Genomic DNA, 21,090 nt, shown 5'->3' with positions numbered 1-21,090 from the left:
GGGTGCTATTGCTGAATTGCCCCCTCCCTTACCGGTATGACTTTCTTAGCCTTTTCCTCCGCAAGCTAAGCAGACAAACTATATCTGTGGCTAATTTTTCAAAGGGACGTTTGTGGGCCCTTTTGCAGTTGAGCTTTTGAAAATGCACCTCTAAGAGGCCTCTGCACTGAAGTGTAGAATGCACATTAATACTGTTTAACACCTGCTAAAAGCAGCACGTCAGGCACCAACTGTCTAGCATGCACGCTAAAGTGGGGTCAGACGACAGCAGGCATGCACTCAAATTAGTGTGTTACAGTTACCTGCATGATAGGGGCAAAGGAGCACTTGAGGCCTTCCCGTGCCATTTTAGATATGGAGTTAGCCCCTGATCACAGGGGGTCCTGTGGTCTTCTACAGCAGTGGTCCCCAACCCTGTCCTGGGGGCCCACCAGCCAGTCGGGTTTTCAGGATATCCACAATGAATATGCATGAGAGAAAATTTGCATGTCATGGAGGCAGTGCATGCAAATTTTCTCTCATGCATATTCATTGTGGATATCCTGAAAACCTGACTGGCTGGTGGGCCCCCAGGACAGGGTTGGGGACCACTGTTCTACAGTAGACCACAGGGCATTCGAGTGAGGGCACCAGCTGGGACTCGAAAGGGGATGGGACCTGTATTTTTGTATACAAAAGGGGGGGGTGACCTAGCTTCCAGACCTTTTTTTTTTTCACATTTTGAAAGTTTGGCTATGTCAGGGGGGTTGGGATGGAGTGGGGGTCTCAATAAGCCCCCCCCTCCCACTGATTTTACGACTCTGGGGAGGGGTGCACCAGGGGCTACACCAGCCCCTTTAAGGCCTCAGCCCAAGAACACTGGGATGCTGATGTTTCTGGGAAAAGTTAGCTATGCCACTTGAGGTGTAGCTAAATTTCCATCAAAGAATGCAGCTTTTGAGGCAAGGCACATCATTTGATTTGATTTGCATTTATATTTATGCACATCACCTCATTTTAATACCCACCAGCTTTCTTAAGGGAAGACAACTTGCAGTATATGAGATATAATACCTCGTGGCAGACACTGTTCACTGCATGCTAAAGCTCTAATGCAGCTTCATCATTGAGCCCTCCCCTTACTTTGTACCTGAGGTAATGGAGAATGAAGTGACTGGCTCAAGGTCACAAGGAACATCAGTGGGAGAAGCAGGATTTGAACCATGGCTTTCTTGGCTCTTAGCCTGCTGCTCTAACCACTGGGCCACTTCACCTCGTCTATGTTAACCACCTGATGTGGCCCATTCCTTCCCTTATGGGAGTAGGGAAGTGCGAGATCCTATAGAAGGGATTTGTATTGTTGTCTATATGATGTAAATTGCTCGCCTGCCTGTAGAATAAGGCAGTATATATGAGTGTGAATATAGTAGTATAGTATTAATGCACACATTATATTTTTACCACATGCATGCTAAAATCCTTTAGCTTTAAGTATTAGCGCTCTCCTAAATGACTTTTTGAAGGACCCACAATGAGTGGTTATGTTATGTTATGCATAGGGGACCTGAAATGGAATCTCAAACACACAGTTCTCTGCTCTGACATCTGCATTGCACTACCAGACTTTATACAGAGCTGGGAAATCAGTCTTCCTTCTGTGGGAGGGTCAACCCCAGGGACATCCTCTGGCTTCAGGTATTAGGGAGGGGTTATGTGGCACCATTTCTTTGGGATTTATTGCTCATTCTCTGTAAAGATGAAATATTTAGAGGGGGTTTTACCTGCTCCTGGCCCAGTATGATTACGCCGCTTGATTTGATGGGGTGCCATGCGGAGAGGTTTTCACTGGAGCCCCGCTTCTCGCCATCCTGGAAAGCCGCCCAGATTCCATCACGTGTGGTCCAGGAGATGCAGATGTGATGCCACTGACCATCCTTGAGGCTCAGTGGGAGCTGGGTGATCTAAAACGACCCGCAGACAACAACCCACATAAGGCCAGGAAGATTTGAACGAACAAGGATCATTCTCTGGAAAGCCCCAGCTTACATCGCTCTGTCAAAGGGGTTCTGGGATTTTTAGACCCTCTGAGGAAATAGTGCTACAAGTCCTAACTCACTTCCCAAAATATTTGGGGAACTTTCAGTAGTTCCTGCTTTTATTATTTAAGACAAAGGAATGCATATCCTAGAATGTTCTGGGAAGGGCTTCCTGCCCACTAAAATCTAGATTAAAGCAATTGTACCTCACCTGCTTTGATTGGTGAATTATTTGAAACCAGTGGCATAGCCAGAACTGATGTTCTGGCAGGTAGGCAGTCAGCATGCAGGTGTTAGTTATACTCTTATTGACATTCTCTGTTTCTCACGCAATGCCCCGCATCCCCAGGATGAGAGAGAGAGATACTGATGGGGCACTGAGAGAGAAAGAGACTGCTGAGAATGGGCTCATCCCCCATGCCACATCCTGGCCTCAGCAGTATCACTCCTTCTACCTCTTTGTCTTCGGCATTCCCTCTCATCCCTACCCCCCCCCCCCCCCCCCCCCCCCCCCGTCCCGAGCAGTCTCTCTCTCATCCTCCACACCCCACCCTGTCCCCAGTAGTCTCTGTCTCTCTTTCAACCACAGGTGCCAGCTCTGTGAGTGGAGTGAGCCCTTGAGCACCCCCCAATATCAAGCAAACTCCTTCACAGTGTGCAGGGAGAGGTCATTTTTACTGAGTTTAGCAACCCCCGATCTTTTAAAAAAGTTGGCTCCTATGCTTTAGACCACCCACTGCCCTACCTTGTCCCCAACAGTTTCTTTCTCAAACCCCTCTTCCAGCTGTCCTCTTGTCTTAATAACTAATCATACTCTCAAGTCTTCCCAGAGATGTTGCTAGGTACTTGAAGGACTCAGGGCTCCATCCCATAAGGCTCTGCCAAAATTTCGATAACAGAACCTGTCATGATTCCCCTCTCTTCTCCCACCACCCCTAAGAATGCTCCTATCATAACACATCATATTTTTAAATATAAAGCTCGTAAATGGAATATTCAAATTCTGGGTGTCACTGCAGTAACCACAACACATATTCCCTCCCCTGCCAGGCACTCTGTGATGTGACACGACACAAAACCCTGCAAAATTGTCACTCAGGACCTACCGTACATCCATAATCAAACCACATCATGCCATACCAAACCTACCAGACCATTTCGGGTATTGAGGGGCAGTGGCCACCTTTATTTAAAGCAAAAATTGGACTGGTACATCCCTGCACACATACATGACACTCTAGTAAAGCGTAATCCCTTCCTTTAACGATGTACAAAGTGCATGGATGAGGGCAAGAGGTTCTCTCATAGTGGCTCCTTCACTATGGGACAGGCTCCCTTCCGAGAGCAGGCAATAATTGAATCACTTGGCTCTTTGAAAGAAGACAAAGGTCTGGCTGGCTCTTGAGCCCACAATCTCTTAAGATGAGGAAAGGGAAGACAGGTCAGGCTCTGATGGTGTTTTCTGTAACCTGGATGTTTAGCTGGTTATTGGTGAAGTGGGGTTGGCTGTATGAAGCTATCAAGGTGTGGCAGGGGGGGTTTGAGTGGGTGAATAATTTATCGCTGAGTTGGAAAACTATTTTGTTTGCTATGTCTGATGTTTATTGTGACCATTTATTATGTCATAAATTGTCATTTTTATTGCTGTGAGCACTGCTTTGGGTAGTCTTTTAAAGACCAGGAAAATGGTCTAAAAGAATTGTAAATAAATTAATAACAGCACTAACTCACAGAACTCGCACAAGAAGGACTCTGCTTAAGAAACAGTAGCACAGTAAATATTGCAGCAGTCCCTAGAACACCAATATACCTCCTATTCAGAAAACAGAACAAGCTGGACTGGTACAGATCCCTACACAGAATCTACAAACTAGCAGACTCCCTCATCTTGGCATGCAGGCAGGGCCAGTGGAAGCACTAGGTGGCCGCCTAGAGCACCACAGGTTTGGAGACAATCACCTAGTGCTGTCTTCAGGCAGCAGAGCAAAACTCCTGACTCTGATTCTTCCTGGTGGCAAGACTATGGCAACTGGACCTCCAAAGCTCCATTTTAAACCTTCCATTCCATACCCTCCTAGTTTAACACACCCCTATTCATACCATACACCTAATTGCCAAGTCCCTGTTGTCTCCCCAATCCCAGAATCTCTGTTCTTTACCTCAAGCCCTATCTAATCTTCAGCTTCTCACTCTCACTCTGAGCCACACCTCATCACCGAGTCCTCATTAATCCCTCACTCCCTGGGTCCCCGTTCTCCCTCTAACCCCCACCCTGTTCCCAATCCTTTCTCAAGCTGCATCTAATCTCCGAGTCCCCACTCTCCCACCCAATTCACCACTGCACCCTGAGTCACCACTGCCCCCCACCCCCCACCCCCAGCACCTTCCTACTCTCCCAGGAATCTCCATTTCCTCCTTGCCCAATCCCTAAGCTTCCACTTCTCCCCAATTCCTGAATCCCTATTGTCCACCCGGGTCCCCACTTCCTTCCTAATCCCTGAGATCTCACACCCCTTGATATCCCGCTTCCACTTCTCCCCAGTCCCCCACTGACCCCCTCTCCCCCTTCCCCCACCCCCCTCCATGCCTCAGCATTCCCTGCATCTGAAGCAGCAGCTCCTCCGGCCACCGGTGCTCTGCCTCTCCCTCCTGCACGGTTCAACCATCATCCATTTGAACGGTGGGGGGTGGGGGTGGGAGGCTCTATCTGTGAAACCTTGTACAGTTCAAACAGGAGGTTATTGAACAATGTGGGGTTAGGGGGGGAAGGAGAGAGCTGTGCCAGCAGTTAAAGCAGCTACCGCTTTAGATGTCGGGACTACCAGCACATGGATGGGGGAAGGGAGAGCTTAGCAAGAACAGGGCTCGGTTCGTATCGACACTCCTTCTTCCGGCTCCTTGGCAGCCCAACGCTGCACCCAGCATCCGCTGCCTCTTATTCTTCAGCCTACGCAGCGGGTGGGCCTGACTCCAGCCAAGCCCCACTCATGGCTGATGCCGCTGTTTGAAACCATTTATGCTGGGGAAGGGGGGAAGCTGAAAGTATACTAACGGTGATCTTTCCCGAGAGGAATTTCTAAATCTCTGTCAACATACCCTTCTCAAGTTTAGGATGAGGCGACCGCATAGCCAGTGTTCAGGCTGTGTTAATTCATTCAGGCAATTTTTTGGTGAACCTGATCATTTTAATTGCATTTTTATAACTATTCTCCAACATAAAACATTAATTTGCTGTGTTTGCTTGGGATATATACATATATATATATATATAGTATGCTTTCCATATGTGCTTTTCTCCTCTCCGCCGCCTCGCCCTACCCCACTCTACTCCACCCCACCCCTCCGCATGAGTTTCCTCTTTTTTCCCCACCCCACCTCCTCCTTCACCTTATCGTTAATCAGCAGCTCCATGGGGTTATGGCCCCACTCCAGCAGCACAATCTCATTTGGCTGACCGGTGACTGAGTAAGAGAAAGGGGTCCCGACGCCGTTTGAGGCCTTGGATTTCAGCCACAAGCACATGGTGAAAGCATAAAGCTGGGGCAGCGTCTTCTTCATCCGGGCATACATATAGTTTGTGCGCACAGGGAACGTGACCTTGTAACCATCGGGAAGCGCATATGGTGGAACACCTACAAAGAGAGACACACATACTGCCTGTTATTAAGTGCTTATCAACTAGATTGCCTCAGAGCTAGAGTCCTACAGTTAGCTATCTGCACTGTAACTTGACCATGCTACCCAGGCTCCAAATTTGGCCAACATTTGTGTCAAAGGTTTGTGACATGGCACAGTTTTGCTGTCTAAAATGTGAAACCATTCACTGCAGAAATTCAGGCAGCCATCTTGATATTTTCATAGAACTTTTTGTTTTAACATGATGACCCAGACGTGCCAATTGGAAGGTTTCTCCCCTTATTTGTTTTATGTGAAAGAATGCTCTGTACATCCAGTCCTGGGTGCTCAAACCAAGTTATGACTTTATTTGAAATGCAGACATAGAATATGAAGCTAGTCTGTAAAAAAAAAATTAAAAAAAATTAGTTAATAGAAAAACCCAATATAGCAGCCTGGAAGAGGCAAGGCTTTCATTAGGCAAACAAATATTTAAAGATGCAAATTGCTAGGTTACTTCTAAACTTGGCCTGAGGAAGAGATCTTAGTAGATCTCAAAACCTTGCATCTTTGAGCATTTGTTTGCCTAATAAAGACAGTCAGGAGACGTTTCAGTAGCAGGCCTAATTGCAAAGTTACAAGCATATTCACAAGCAGAGGGAAGACACCCTGATTTTCAACACAAGAGTACTTGCACAGTTTTTGTTTGGATTCCCAAGCTCTTCCGTGACTAAATGTACATGCACAACTTTACTTGTTTCAACAGAATGGCGTTAAGTCCTGCACATTGACAACAAGCCAGTTATGTGCATGCTTTTTGGAGAATAAAGTTAGGAGTGTAGATTCATAACATGCTCCCAGGATGCCCTCTTGTTCATGTGGTCAAATGTATGCACATTCTGAGCGTAAGTGTTGTTTTCAGAGGCTGAAAATCCATGGAAGTGCATTCAGCCAATGTACACAACCAGCTCCTTATTTTACACACATAGGTTACAACTGAGCTTTTGAAAATTCACTCCATTATCTGTCCCAAATAGCTAATATTATTACGTTCTGATTGCTGCTTTGGTATTGTGTGCTTTCATTCTTGTCTTTTTTTCGGTTGAAATTTTGTATTTTTTGAAAAGTGTATTAACCTATAGCACTGAAATACCTGCTTTCAAAGGCAGGGGGAAACTCTTAGTATGAGGCCCTCTCACCCTATCCCACACCCACCCGCCCTAGTTCCTGCTTTTCTTACAGCCCTAGACTTAACCAATAAACAAAATCAGCACATACATAAGGCACCAAGGGAAGGGGGTACCACAGAGTGTTGAAAATTTGCAATTTTTCTGTTGCCCCCTCCAGTTATAAGCAAATAATTTGCTAATATTTCTTACTGCTATTTAATGTTCAATAAATACAATTTAAAAAAAAGATTACATTTAATATAATTGTGGGGTCTGGCCTGGAAGAAAACTAAGTTTTTAATCTCTTATTTCACCTTCAGCAATTATTGAGACTTAATGTGTTATCGGTTAAGTGATGGAAGGGCCGAGGGAGCTGTGCTTAGGGAATCAGTTGGTCTTGATTCGGCCCTGTTTTCTTATATAGATTGTTTGTGGATCAGAGGCTTAATTCTTGCAGCTTTAGTGAGTTAGATAAGTATTCTCTTAACCTACCTTTTGGTACTGCTTTAAATCTGGGCTCTACTGGATAATATCAACATTAAACCGGTTTACCAGTTTTTAAGATTAGAAAAAGAATCATTACTTTATAATTGTGGTAGCAGTTTGACTAAAACCCTGTTTTTCTAGGGATGTTTTTTTCTACTGTATGTAGTTTCTTACCTCAGTTGATAGTTCAGTGTTCATAGGGATTCAGCCAGCTAAGTAAGAACTTACATTGCTACAGAAAGCTTTTTAAAACTGACCGGGCTTGCCAGTAAATTTAGTGAGCTAAATATCACCAGATGGTCAAATTGTACTTCTGAACGGGGACTGATCCTTTCTTGACAGGGCAGTGAATAAATGACTAATAAGTGCCGGTAGGCTCTAGCAACCTCTGGCAGTGTTGTGAATGCTTGGCAGGAGGAGATAAACCTTAAGCCCCTTCCCGGATCTGCTTGGAGAATCGGGGGAGAGGAGTGGAGGAGGAGGAGGTTCTTTTGGGCTTCTGGGTGGGTGGGGGAATAGATGTTCCAGTGGCCTGTCGGCCCCAGTCAGATTGTTTTTAAATGGGGGGAAATGGAGTTGTCAACCCTGCAGGTTACATGGGCATTGGGCGGGTGAGGTGTGTGTGTGGGGGGGTTTCTGTGGGGCTGCCAGTTCTTTCTGCATGGGGCAAAAGAGGAGTTATCTGGCTCTTGCTTAACTGGTTAAGCTTAGCTGGTTAAGTTCAGGCAGTCGTGTCCGAGTGGTCTAAATCTAGCCAGCTAAGTTTTAGTCAGCTATATAAAGTGAATTTTCAGCTGAAAACTGAGCCAGTTAGGTTCAGCTGAAAATATCATTAAAGATCATTGGATAAAATTAGCCGTTTATCTTGGCCACTTAACAGCTGTTTGAATATTGACCACAGAGTAATTAAAGAATTGCTGATTCCTCCTATTTAGTCCCACTACCTGTTTTCTTCCATAAACTCTTAGGAGGCAGAGACTTTTGCTCACCTACAGGCCATTTCTGTAAGAAGTGCGGGAGAACTGGCGTTCTATGTTGAACGCCCGCTCTCCCAACTCGCACCCAGCCACCTCTCCTGGGCACGCGATCCCGTATTTAAATGAGGGGTCGTGCTAAAAGGAGGCACTAGGGACGATTACACCCCCCCTAGCACTTCCTTGGCCCAGGAGAGGTGGCTCTGTCAGCGGGTTCAGGAAACCAATGCTCAATTTAGGAGCGTCGGTTTTCCGAACCCACTGACAGCCATCAGTTAGGAAAACAGACACCATTAAAATTGGGCATCCATTCTCCTAACCGGACCGGCTGGCACATTTTTAAAAATATATTTAAAAAAAAAGTTTTAAAAACATTTTTGGTTCCTCTGACTTAATATTGCTAGGACATTAAGTTGGAGGGTGTACAGAAAAGCAGTAATTTCTGCTTTTCTGTACACTTTTTCGGGCAGCTCATAAATGGCAGGCGTTAATTTCTGAGCATAAAATGTGCAGATTGGCTGCACGTTTTACTTTCGGCATCCTGTGTGACTAACTACTAGCCTCATCAACATGTATTTGCATGTGATGAGCGCTATTAGTTTCCAGGGGGTGTGGCCACGTGTATTATAAGGCGTAACAGATGTGTGTCGAAAACACACGGCCTACCGCATGTTAAACAGTGCACACGGCCCAGAACGCTTTACAGAATTGGCCCATTAAAGTGGCTCACTCAGATCCTGCCTAAAAACCCACTCTTACTAGCAACTACTCCCTACAATTTCCGATCTTCTCCCCACCCCTGGCCAGCAGGAGCAGCCGTGCCTATACCATGTTCACACCCTTCCTTACCTTTCCCATCTTTGGCATGCTTCCCCTCTCTCGCCACCGGCATTCATCCCTTTCAGCATTTACTCCACAAATTATTTTGGCCTGACAGGGGCTCCCAGTGATTCCCTCCTCCCCTCTCAGCTCCAGTGGACACAGCCCAGAAGAGAAGAGCCCTGTACTCCCAGCAACAGGATGGGAGTGGGAGGGGCTGGAGCAGGGAGCAGAGGCTCTTCTCTTCCCTGCCTTTCACTGCTGCCCCTGCGGGCTCCCTGCTCCTGGTCTCCCCTCCTTTCCAGTGCTGCCCTGCGGCTGTGGGAACTGGAGCAGGAAGCCGGAGATTCAGGACCACTGTCTAGTACAGGGAAGTAGGAGGGGCTTGGAGGGAAGGATCCTGCTGGAATTGCCAACACTATAGCACGGGATGAACTTTCCCAGTGCACTTGGAGACTTGTACGATTTTAGCACTCTAAAGGCAACAGCGAGCTAGTTTAGCTATTTTAAAACACTTTAGTGATAAATATGGTGACTCTTTCATTGTTCTAAAATTTCCATTGGATCCCTGTCTGGAAGCAGGAAAGTGTATGTGCGTATTTCTTCTTTACCGCTGTATCCATTCATGCTGATCAATCATATGTGGGAAGGGCCAAGAGTTAGCAGGGCTGTGTGTGGGACCCTGGCAGCTAATGGGAAAAAACTGTGAACGGTGAATCGGAAAGCAACCTTAGTTTCAGGAAGGGAGGAGGTGAGTCAGGTGCGCCCGCTGCTGCAAGAGAGGTGGGATGGGCAGTTATCGTTTTGCAAAGACAAGCAGCAGCAGTGTCCAAGTGGTGCGTGCAACCAGCCTGAGCTCAATAGATCAGCCGCGAGCAGTCAGTGAGTGCCCAGGAGAGCAGGGATGGGAGGGAAGGTGACTGCTGCAGGCTGGGAGCCAGTGCAAGACTTTTATGCCATGCTTGTGCAGTGCCTGCTGGGGAAAGGTATGTGTGGAAGCACTCGCTGATTGAGTACAACATGAGCAAAGCACAACAGCAGAAGAGAATTCGTGTGTTTGTGTGAGAGTAACTGTGTGTCTGAGAGTGCGTGTGTGTGTGTGAGAGTAACTGTGTGTCTGAGAGTGTGTGTGTGTGTGCGCGCGCGCGCATGAGTCTGTGACTGAGAGAGAGCAAGAGTATGTATGTGAGTGAGTGTGCGACACCCCCTGCCAGTCTACATCAATCTTAGGGCAACCAGAACGCAAATGTTCTCAGCTATGCAGGTGCCATTGCATAGTAACCTAGTTCTAGGTATTTTTTACCCACTCTGGAAACTTTTCACAGTGAGTCTACTGACTTTCTTCACCAGTATGCTGCGGTATACCACACTGGCTGAGAACCCTGCCTTAGACACAAATCCTGATAGTCTCAGCCATCAAACCCAATGTTACAATGGGCATCTTATGTTCTACCCCTGAGCCAATCAAAAGTGGGTATGTATGTTGAAAAAAGTGGGTATGTATGTTCCCAGGGAACTGCAAGTTGTCAGTGATAATCCTGGGCACTGTTAAAAAAAATTATATGCGGGTATTCCAAATAGCAAATACCAGACACAGCTGGTATTCATGGAAAATCTCAGCACAGTTATGAATCTCAGGTAGGTCCTGTCTTCATTCATCCTGAGCCAAGCTGGATCAGTATTCTCATTACACCTATTTCTTCACTGTGTATTATAAATAGTGCTTCTAATTTTAATTTTTAACCAGTAAACACCAATAAAACTCCCCTGATGCAATAAAAATATATAGATTTTATTGCATCAACACTGGAAAAACACTCTCTCACCCCTCCCCTTTCCTTTTGTCAATACTCCACTCCAATTTTGTAGCTTTTCCATGCTGACTCCTCAGCTGCACAAATATATATATTTAATTCAGCTGGAAAATGTACCAAGCAATAGTGCCTGTTCTGTAAAAACACTGAAAACAATGATTTTTTTTGTATACTCAAAGAACCCTTAATTATATTTCTGTATACTCCAGGGGATACTTGTAGAACTGTCCGCATTGGTGCAAAGTCTGGGGGTACATCTGATGTTTTGGGCAGGAAGTTTTTGGTTTTTTTTTCTGAGAAAAATATGCACATTCTTTTGAAAATTAAAACTACACACGTAAATTCAAGCCCCTCCCCCCTGCTCCCCCCTTGGGAACGCCTCTTCTCACTGTGGATAAAGTTATACAGGTGGTGGCACTACATGTATACATTTTTTCACACGTGGTGGGGGGTGGGGAAGGGCAATTATCGGAAAGCCCATGGAAATGGCTTTGAAAAATGACCCCCCGTTTGTATTGTGTTTTATGTTTTTATCAATGCTATGCACTTCAAGCATGGAAGAAGTGGACTGAAATGTTAAGTACATAAATGATGCCATGTTATCTTGCTCGTCTGCCTGCTTATAAAATATGCTGCAGTCCAGGGCTAGTGGAAGAAAATTGCATTAGTGTTTATTGTAGGTTTGGTCTTAACAAGGCTGTGACAGTTATTCTTACTTCCATTTCATCTTACAGTAAGTTCTTTCATTCCTATTTTCAATAAATATTTTGTAAGTTAAGAAGCAAGCCTGCCTTTCTCGATGAAGCTAAATCAGAGTTTAGCTGTCTGTACAGTATAGCTGTGTCGTGTCTCAAACGGCAACAACAGAATAAGCACCAGAAATAAACAATATAGCAACATTAAGGAAATGGATCCCTCTACATCCTTGTCCGCACTGATCCATAAATCAAGGAGTCAAAGCATAAAGATCACGAGGGAAGAAAAACTGAGTATCAATACGTGGGGCCAGTTTTCAAACTGTCTGTATTGGGGTAAAGCCAGCGCGTACATTTTATTCACAGCACCAGCTGTCAAAGCAAAAGTAGGCGTTTTTTTTTCACTTTGAAACTTGCCACAGGTATAAGGGATGTGCAGTCCTGTCCTCCTGCTTTATGGGCAGGTAGATTTTTTTGCTTGAAAAATACATGGCCTTCAAAAGGACCCTTTCATTACAATGCAAATGCATTTAACCCACAAAGTTAGAGAAAATGTAAAAAAAAACAAACCAAATTTAGAGCCACCAAGACTTAGATACATTTTTAAACCATCCAGGCACCCTATAGGCACCTTTTAAAAAATTAAAGCCAGCACTTATCTCTATTTCAGGGCTCATTATGAACAGAAGTCTCTGTATTAACTGCTTATATTTAAATGTCCCTTCCTGCCCATCTAAAGAGAGCTGCATGATTTTAGCTCTCCCCTTCATATTAGCAGATAAGTACACCCATATCCATAATTGTCCACACCTCCATCACCCAGTCCTCCTGAAACAGGGGAATTGATACCTTTCATTGTGCTAGCAGAGCTCGTCTTCTACCCCACTCTGCCCTCCCAACTAGCAGTAGTTTATGAATTATGAAATCAAAGTCATGTGAGCATTCTGACCCTCCACTATCAGAGTCGAGTCCAAATTAAGTGTTCATCTATCTCCTGGATTCTGCACACCAGTGATCACCTGGCTCTTTCCCACAGTTACTTTCAAAAAGCTTTTATCATGTCACAAGAGTGAAGGGTATGTGCTAAGATACCCCTCTCTCCATAATTCCTCCAGCACAGACTGTCCTGTGCTGGGCAAATGACGTTAAGTGTAACAGGAGCAAAGTATGATCTGTACGGCATTCTGTACTGCTGTGTGGTAACTAGGAGCAGCCACAGTGTGGGAAACAGCCAGGCAGACAGAGGGAGGCAGACTCTGGCTGTTTCCCAAAACAAACTTTATTTACAAAACAGAAAAAGGCAGAACAAAAGGCTGCTTACCTTAGCAGATCTTATAACAATTCATAGTCCTTAAACACAAGGGAGGTCAATATTCAAAGTTGGCCATTTAAGTAACTTAGTCATATATAACTTATTTGGCTAAATTACAAGGTACGTTCAGCGGCACGGCTAAGCTGCTGAATGTACGTATATATATCTGCACTTAGCCGTATAAGTTATAACCGGCCAAGTTTAGACCTGCTCTATGGTTTGTCTAACTTAAAGACCAAATATCAGTAGTTAGCCGCATAACTTGTATGGCTAACTCGCTCCGCCCCGATCTGCCCACTACATGCCCACAAGTTATGTGGCTAACTTTCTAGCTGTATAAGTGATGTGCGTGGCTGCATATTCAGCGGTTGCCACTTAACTGCATAAGCTATACTTATGTGGCTAAATAGCCCTGAATGCACTTTTAATATTGACCTCAAGTAGTTTGCTTGTATGATGGCTTCCTGCCTTCTTCCTTGGGCCTCCCTAACCCTTCTGGGCCCTGACTCCTTATCCCTTGGTTAAGGCACTGCCCTGGGACTATAATCCCTTGCTAAACTGGTTCTTATGGAAGGCTGGGCCAGATAGCTGTGGCCAGTTTTTTAAAAATATTCTGGGGGAGTTTCCTATATACTCCCTCACATGTTGTTTGCATATGTTGACTGAAGTTAAGCAGGTCCAAATTCCCTTAAAATGTCTCCTTCAGTCTTCTTTTGATATCCTTATCCCCTTTATCAAACCATTTTGGTCTAGACTCCTGCCAAATAGTTGTTTATGTATGACTTAACTACTACTTGCGACTTGACAAGCTTAAAAACAACCATCCTGAATGCTGTTAGGGACCTTGACAGCTGCGGTTGAATATCCTGTAACAGAGAGAAGGCACACATAGCTGTAGAAAGGTGAACTGTTGGAAACCTTGCCAATTAAAGTTTCTTGAAATTGGACCCAAGTGAACATGACCTTATAAATAGCTGACTGCATGTAAGCAGGGAAGAGAAATCCGTGCTCCTTCATACCTCCCCCATAGTTAGCTCTAAACATGCCAAAACAGAAGTAGCGAGGGTGGGGGGGGGGGGAATGCCTTACCTCCCATTTTCTCATAAAATCCCTCCACTTCTGAATATCTGTCCCAGAACCAGTAAGTCTTTCCTTTATCATCTAATTTCCCCATGTGAGAGCACTCTTCCCATTGACCCAAATGTTATTCAGTGCTACCATTGTGCTAAAATACTGAAAATGAAAGTCTTGAAGCCCTGCTCCTTCCCAGTTCCTCGCCTGCTGTAATAGCTTGAGACTGACTCCTGCTCTTTTAGATTTTCATATAAAATCTGATATAGTGTTATTAAATGAGGCAAAAAAAAAAAAAGCCAGGTACAATTATAGATAACACTAAAAATAAGTGTAGAGAATTGGCCCCAGCCAACTGACAGATAGGCTCCTCAACCTTCTAGAGCCTTCCCCAAAGACAGATAATAAGAACATAAGAACATGCCAAACTGGGTCAGGTCAAGGGTCCATCAAGCCCAGCATCCTGTTTCCAACAGTGGCCAATCCAGGCCATAAGAACCTGGCAAGTACCCAAACACCAAGAAGATCCCATGCTACTGATGCCAGTAATAGCAGTGGCTATTCCCTAAGTCAAATTGATTAATAGCAGTTAATGGACTTCTCCTCCAAGAACTTATCCAAACCTTTTTTGAACCCAGATACACTAACTGCACTAACCACATCCTCTGGCAACAAATTCCAGAGCTTAATTGTGCTTTGAGTGAAAAAGAACTTTCTCAGATTAGTTTTAAATGTGCCATATGCTAACCCCATGGAGTGCCCCCTAGTCCTTCTAGGACTGAGATTTTATGACAGAGATTATACAGCCTCTCAAAACTAGGCGAGAGAACAACAACCTGATACCATTGACGCTGTTAGGTGGGAAGCTTCTGCAGTTATAGTCCACTCAGGAATGCTTTCAATAATGGTTTATTATATCACAAATTTGTTGTAACGCAGTCAGGACCTGACTGATTAATTGCAGGCATATAATAACAGGACTTAAGCTTCAATAGCATCAGTTACAGTTTGGGGCAAGCTTAACTCCAGTTCATTTCTCAGTACAGGTCAGTTCACACAGTAATCCTGCTCTCTGACAAACACTTAAATCAAAGGACTTATCACAGAACAGAGTTAATACTTTAGCAGGACCTTGCAAAAAAAAAACAGAGATATCAGAAATAATTGATCTGCTTTCAGGATCCCACCTTCTCTCTTGGCTTCTGCGTCTCCCAAATGCCAGGATGCCTTTCTGGCATCTCAGTTTGCCTTTTGAGTTCCCTTGAGAGCCAGTCTGGATCCTCATGGGCAGGACCATGTACCAAGCTATTAATATTCTGAGCCTGTGTTCATCTGAGCCATTCTGTGGTTCCAGATTCAGAACACCAGCCCAGAACTGAGCTGTCCTAAGTTCAAGACTGGTTGAGGCATCTTTTATCTGACAGACACCCTTGAATTTGTATTGTGAGTCTATTTCAATGGACGGTGCTTCCGTAAACTAGCCTTTACTGGACCCTCCATGCATACGGCGCTGATTTTAGACTCACTGGGATTTATTTTACATCTAGATAGATTCCCATAATCATCTGGTTTATGAGGAAGAGAGGAACAAATGAAATGTTGTTTTTTTTTAAAGTAGAGAACATAATGTTCTACTGACAGTTGGACATTTGGGAGTGGGTGAGGAGGAAGCCATATGAAACCACACAGATCCGGGAGGATGCCTCCACTTGGCTTTTTTTCGTGCTATGAATAGTTTCATAACAATGCACCTGCTCAAATGTCTAATTACTTAGAATTTCTACTTTAGGCCAGGGAGAAGCAGTGTAAGAAAGTGCAGCACCAGGCAAGTAGGAAGACAAGGGGTAACCTGCTCATGGTCACTCAAGAAGGCCTTGTGGTAAGTCGAGAGCAGGAGGCATTGAAATTTGTTTTTTTTTTACAGAAATATACGTTTTCCCCTATGGGATATTATGCTGTGCACAGAAAACAATGGGAGTTGTTACATACCGAATAGGTGCTTATGTTATGACCAAAAGAAAAAAAACAGAAGCAACCAGTGTTGCCAAATCCTCTTCAGCCAGTGTAAACGTCAGCCTGTTTCCAATGTCTGCGGTTCTCATTGGGTCTGTGGAGGGCACGTTCAACCACCATCAAGCTGTGGGAGCACAGAGAGCCTGGGAAAGCCTGCTCTTAGCATGCCCCCTGCTTTCCCCCCCCCCCCCCCCCAACATCATCTACGACAAAACTCAGGCCTCAAAAATATTTTGTCACAAGTCAAACCCACAGCGTTCTAATGTGTTCTATATTTGGCAAACCCACTTCTCTCCAGCTGGTAATACTAGTGGGAGTCAGATCTGTGCCCTTGTTCTGAGGAGTGATCCAGTGCCTTCGGCATCCTCCTGTTCCCGTCTCTTGAGTCCTATTCCATTTCGGCACCTTCTGGCTCTCTCCTCCCCCCCTCTCCCCCCGAATTGCTCACCTTTCTCCAGTTCAGTAATGCGATTCTGGAGGACATTCAGGTCCTTCTCCATGCTCTGATGCTGTTTGCTGCTGTCACTGGAAGTGGACGATCGTTCCTTCTCCAGCTCCAGAAGTTTGGTTAGCAGCTCACCCTCCAGCTCCTCCATTTTGGAATGCAGTGAGTCCCGAGCCACATGTGCAGTGGAAGAAGTGGAGGAGGCATTGTGAAGCCGCTGCTGGATTTCTTGCTGCATTTAGGGTAGGCCACAGGAGAAAAGGAGAGATGTAGATACATGAAAGGAAAAATATATATGTTAGAACTGTGAAAGTGACTATGCACGAATACACACACACACACACACACACACGAACACGAGTATTTGATGTTGCAATGGACTGATTGCCAGATCAGATTTCCAGGTCTCAGTTTAACTATGAATATTACTTTTAAGAAGGTTTTACTGAAACTGGGATCAACTTTAAAATCCCCAACAAGCAAAAGTCATCAGCAAAAAGAGCATAAGTTTAAAAATATTACATGAAACTTCTAAGATTCTTATGTCTGAATGTAACTATGCCAGTAAGAGCTTCAGAGCCTTACTAAAAAAATAAAGATGCAATCGCTTGTTTTTTTTAGCCCTCTCTTCTCAGCATCTTACTGTAGCCACCCAGGTGATTCTGATTGCTTTTCTGTGCCAGCCTGTGCTTGCTGGGTGACATGGGAGCAGGACTGGCAGACTCCTAGAGCGCCAGCTTCGGGGACGGGTGAGTGCCAAAGTCACAGCAAAGCAATTGGTCCTGGCAGCCACACAGACTCAGAGAGCCATCAGGGCTTTTAATCACTTTGTCTTCTCATCTTTCGTGTGCACAAAGATACAGTCACACCAAGTACCCACTTTTCACCTTGGCTTTATTTTTGTGTTCAGGGTTTTACGTTTTTATTTAAAGTGGTTTGACTACTTTGGGGCCAATTTTCAAAGGGGCGGATTTTAAAAGCCTTGCTCGCCAGTGCGCCTATGTTCCATAGGCCTACCGGCGCGTGCAGAGCCAAGGGACTCGCGTAAGTCCCGGGGTTTTTCGAGGGGGGCGTGTCGGGGGCGTGTTGGATCTGCACGGTGTTTCGGGGGCGGGCCTGGGGGCGTGGTTTCAGCCCGGGGCGGTCCGGGGGCATGGCCGCGCCCTCCGGAACCGCCCCCAGGTCGCGTCTCGGCACGCTAGCGGCCCGCTGGCACGCGGGGATTTACTTCTTCCTCCGGGAGGCGTAAATCCCCCGACAAAGGTAGGGGGGGGTCTAGATAGGGCCGGGGGGTGGGTTAGATAGAGGAAGGGAGGGGAAGGTGAGGGGAGGGCGAAAACGAGTTCCCTCCGAGGCCGCTCCGATTTCGGAGCGGCCTCGGAGGGAACGGTGGCAGGCTGCGCGGCTCGGCGCGCGCCGGCTACACGACATCGGCAGCCTTGCGCGCGCCGATCCTGGATTTTAGCTGATACACGCGGCTACGCGCGTATCTACTAAATCAAGCGTACTTTTGTTTGCGCCTGGTGCGCCAACAAAAGTACACGAAGGCGCACTTTCTTAAAATCTACCCCAAAGAGTTTATGCTCCTACCCTTTTGTATTTTGGCTCCCAAATTGACCCTTTTGAAAATTTACTAGGGCTGAGTGCCTAAATTGAGGTTTCTGGTTTCATTAGGCCCCCTAAATTTAGAGGGCTACAGAGGCAGAGTTAGGGCAGGTAAACAAAGGGGCCGATGCAATACAGTGCAATTAGCCCAGCGCACTGTATAACCCTCAGTTGGACGCGGGTTGTATAGGCACTAACTAATCCCCTTATGCAATAAGGGGATTAGCGCCTCTACAATGCACGTCTAACATGGAGTGAAACTAACAGCGCTCATCACATGCAAATGCATGTGAATGAGCCTATTAGCTATTCACTCCCAATGCAAAAAATAAAAAAGTGCATCTAGGACGCACATTTTAGCGAGCAGAAATTAATGCCTGCCTGGAGCAGGCGTTAATTGCTGAGTGCTACTAAAACTAGTACAGAAAAGCAGAAAAAACGGCTTTTCTGTACTGCCTCCTACTTAATATCGTTGGGATATTAAGTAGGAGGAACAACTCTTTAAAAAAATTATTAAAAAAAAAAAGTTTACAAAAAGTGCTGGCAGTGGGATGCAGGAAGCGGATAAATTCAACATCCATTCTCTGAACCTGACTACCGGCACCAGAAGGAGTGTATAAATGAATATTAAAGTGTCGGGCACTTAATATTAATTTATTCACTCCTTCACTTATTGCCCATTGGTCCTCTTCATAGCGCAAGCCCTAATTTAAATATTGCATTGCGCTCCCAGGAGAGGTGCCTGGGGAGCGTGTTAGGAAAGTGGGCGCTGAACACACAGCGCCCGCTTTCAGCGCAACTTTTTTGCATCGGCCCCAAAGTTAGGGGTTTAGCACTGATTTTCAGAACTATGTACCTAATTTAGGTGCCTAAATCTTGTAAAATGAATAGCAGGCATAAATTTAGGGGCTTAATTTTAAGCTCCTGAATTTATATGAATTTTCAGCTGAAAATTTAGGAGCCTAAGTTCAGCTGAAAATTGGCACCTAATTTAGGAGCCTAAAATGAGGAGCTCAGCTTTTGTTGAATATTGGCCCCTTTATATCTATATTTCTGATGGGACCTGAGCTTTCAGTTTTGCTGCCAGGATTTAACTTGTGGTGCAAGGAACAGGAGGGGAGGGGCTGGAGTTGGAGCAAACAGAATAGAGAAGACTACTCTGTTCCCTAATCCTGCTCCTACATTCCTATATCTTTATTAAAATGTATTAATTTCCTTAGCCTCTCTTTCCCTGGGGTGGGAGGGCATGGGGTGAGGCTGGAGTGGGCAGCAGAGCAAAAAAAGAATTCAGTTTTTGTCTGTAGATTTCTACTTCTTATTGGTGGTCCCTTGATATCTATTTGGTGAGGATTTGTCTGTGTTCTGCACTTGTGACTGAAATGAAGTATTCTGCTACCAGGTAGTTTCAGTATAGGGATTTGTAACAGTCCGATTTTGTTCTGGTTACACAATAGAAGGTATGCTACGGAGTATGTTTTTGTTTGTGGGATTATTTTCTTACCTCACAGAGTACCTGGTAATGAAATAAAATAGTCCCTGCCTTCAATTAAATTACATCTATTTAACCCCTCATTCTCTCCAACCATTTATTTGTCTTATCTGTCTGTCTTGACTAGATTGCAAGTTTCTTTAGGCAATGACTGCCTCCTATATGTATCTGACCAGCACTGTGCATATACCTTCTAACACTGTATAAATATTTAATAGTAGTAGTAATAGTAGGATTGGTGTTCCAGGACCTGGTGTAATACTTACATTATTGCCTTTTCATATAGGGTTATTACTGTTTGAATTCTGGGAGTTAGTGTTGCTTTGGTATGGCAGCTTTGCTATATAAGTTTCTCGAGACTTTTTTTTTGCATTGCCTTGTGTTACTTCACAAAATGCCTGGTAATGGAGGGAGTTTATATCACTGTTACTGAGGTGACACAGAATTTGAATTTGTTTTGTTTGGTGAGTAATATGTGGAAATATCTGAGTTCATGCCAGCCAACAATTTCAAATATTACCTTCAGCCAATGCAGAATGGATTTCTTTTCATTTATAAATATATGTATTTCTTGATTTTATTTTCAGTCTACCCCTAAAAATCATAGATTACACATTCACTGTGACATTTCTGAAACATATTTCTATTATATATGTAGATACACATATGTGATACAATTTACTATCAATCAGATCACAATTTAAAGGAGAGAGCCATGAAAAGGTGAGGAGCTCACCACACAAGGGGAAAAGATAAATATATATATAATTATAAGGGAAAAATCATTATACCAGTGAACAATACAAAGAGCTTTGACTGTATTGAAACAATACCTGCGGGAACTTGTAAACATCCCGGGGCATGTAAGGAAAGCCGCCTTCCTACTTTCAGGAAGAGGAGATGGTAAACAAGGAAAGATCAAGGATAGAGACTGTATCTTGCATCTTTTTTTTTTCCAGAAGTGTCAAACTTTATTTCGTGGGCTAAAGCTATTGATATTTCTTGGCTTATGTAAGGCCACTCAGGATGGCAGGAAAAATTTTCTTGGGATGCATTAGAGGCTGTTTCTCTTGGCATCAAAGCCTATAGCTTCTTTTTTCTCGTAGATAAGCAGCATGAATTAGCCATGTTGTGTGGGATGTCCTCCGTGCCACTAGGTGGCAAAGTTCTCAAAGCTGAAAACTTAGCTTTAACAGTGAGGCGCGCCTGCTTACATGATCCCATGCCGCCTCAAGCCTCCTCGGTCTGTATTTTTCCGCACGACTGAATGCGCGGAGCTCTCTATTTTTCCTCACATTAAAAAAAATAAATAAATAAAATAAAAAAAAATATATATCTATATAATAATAATATAACTAAAACAGAAAAGAAGAAAAAACAAGAAAAAAGAAGACAAACAGAACAGTTGCTTCAGACACAGCACTAGCTGCCCTCAGGAGAAGTGAATAAACCTTCTCTGGGCAACCCCCCCCCAGGAGCCGTCATATCAAGCCCCCTCGGTGGACCTCCAGGTTACTCCGGGCCAGCGCCGAGCGGGGCTAAAGTGGTGGCGCGACGTCTGCACTCTG

At 44.7% G+C, this 21,090-nt stretch overlaps 1 protein-coding gene across 1 annotated transcript in view; it reads right to left on the bottom strand.

Moving 5' to 3' along the window:
- The window catches only part of NPTXR (neuronal pentraxin receptor), a 95,534-nt gene that overhangs the window by 7,602 nt on the left and 66,842 nt on the right, over positions 1–21,090 (bottom strand). Inside the window, exons 2-4 of the mRNA XM_029590191.1 lie at positions 16,428–16,660; positions 5,403–5,649; positions 1,761–1,940 (exon numbers count right to left, since the gene is read on the bottom strand). Of these exons, the coding sequence (XP_029446051.1) occupies positions 1,761–1,940; positions 5,403–5,649; positions 16,428–16,660 (660 nt within the window). The remainder of the gene's footprint in view (positions 1–1,760; positions 1,941–5,402; positions 5,650–16,427; positions 16,661–21,090) is intronic.

This window comes from Rhinatrema bivittatum, chromosome 2 (genome assembly GCF_901001135.1).
Source record: "Rhinatrema bivittatum chromosome 2, aRhiBiv1.1, whole genome shotgun sequence".
NCBI lineage: Eukaryota > Metazoa > Chordata > Amphibia > Gymnophiona > Rhinatrematidae > Rhinatrema > Rhinatrema bivittatum.
This window is presented reverse-complemented; position numbering and strand designations above follow the sequence as displayed.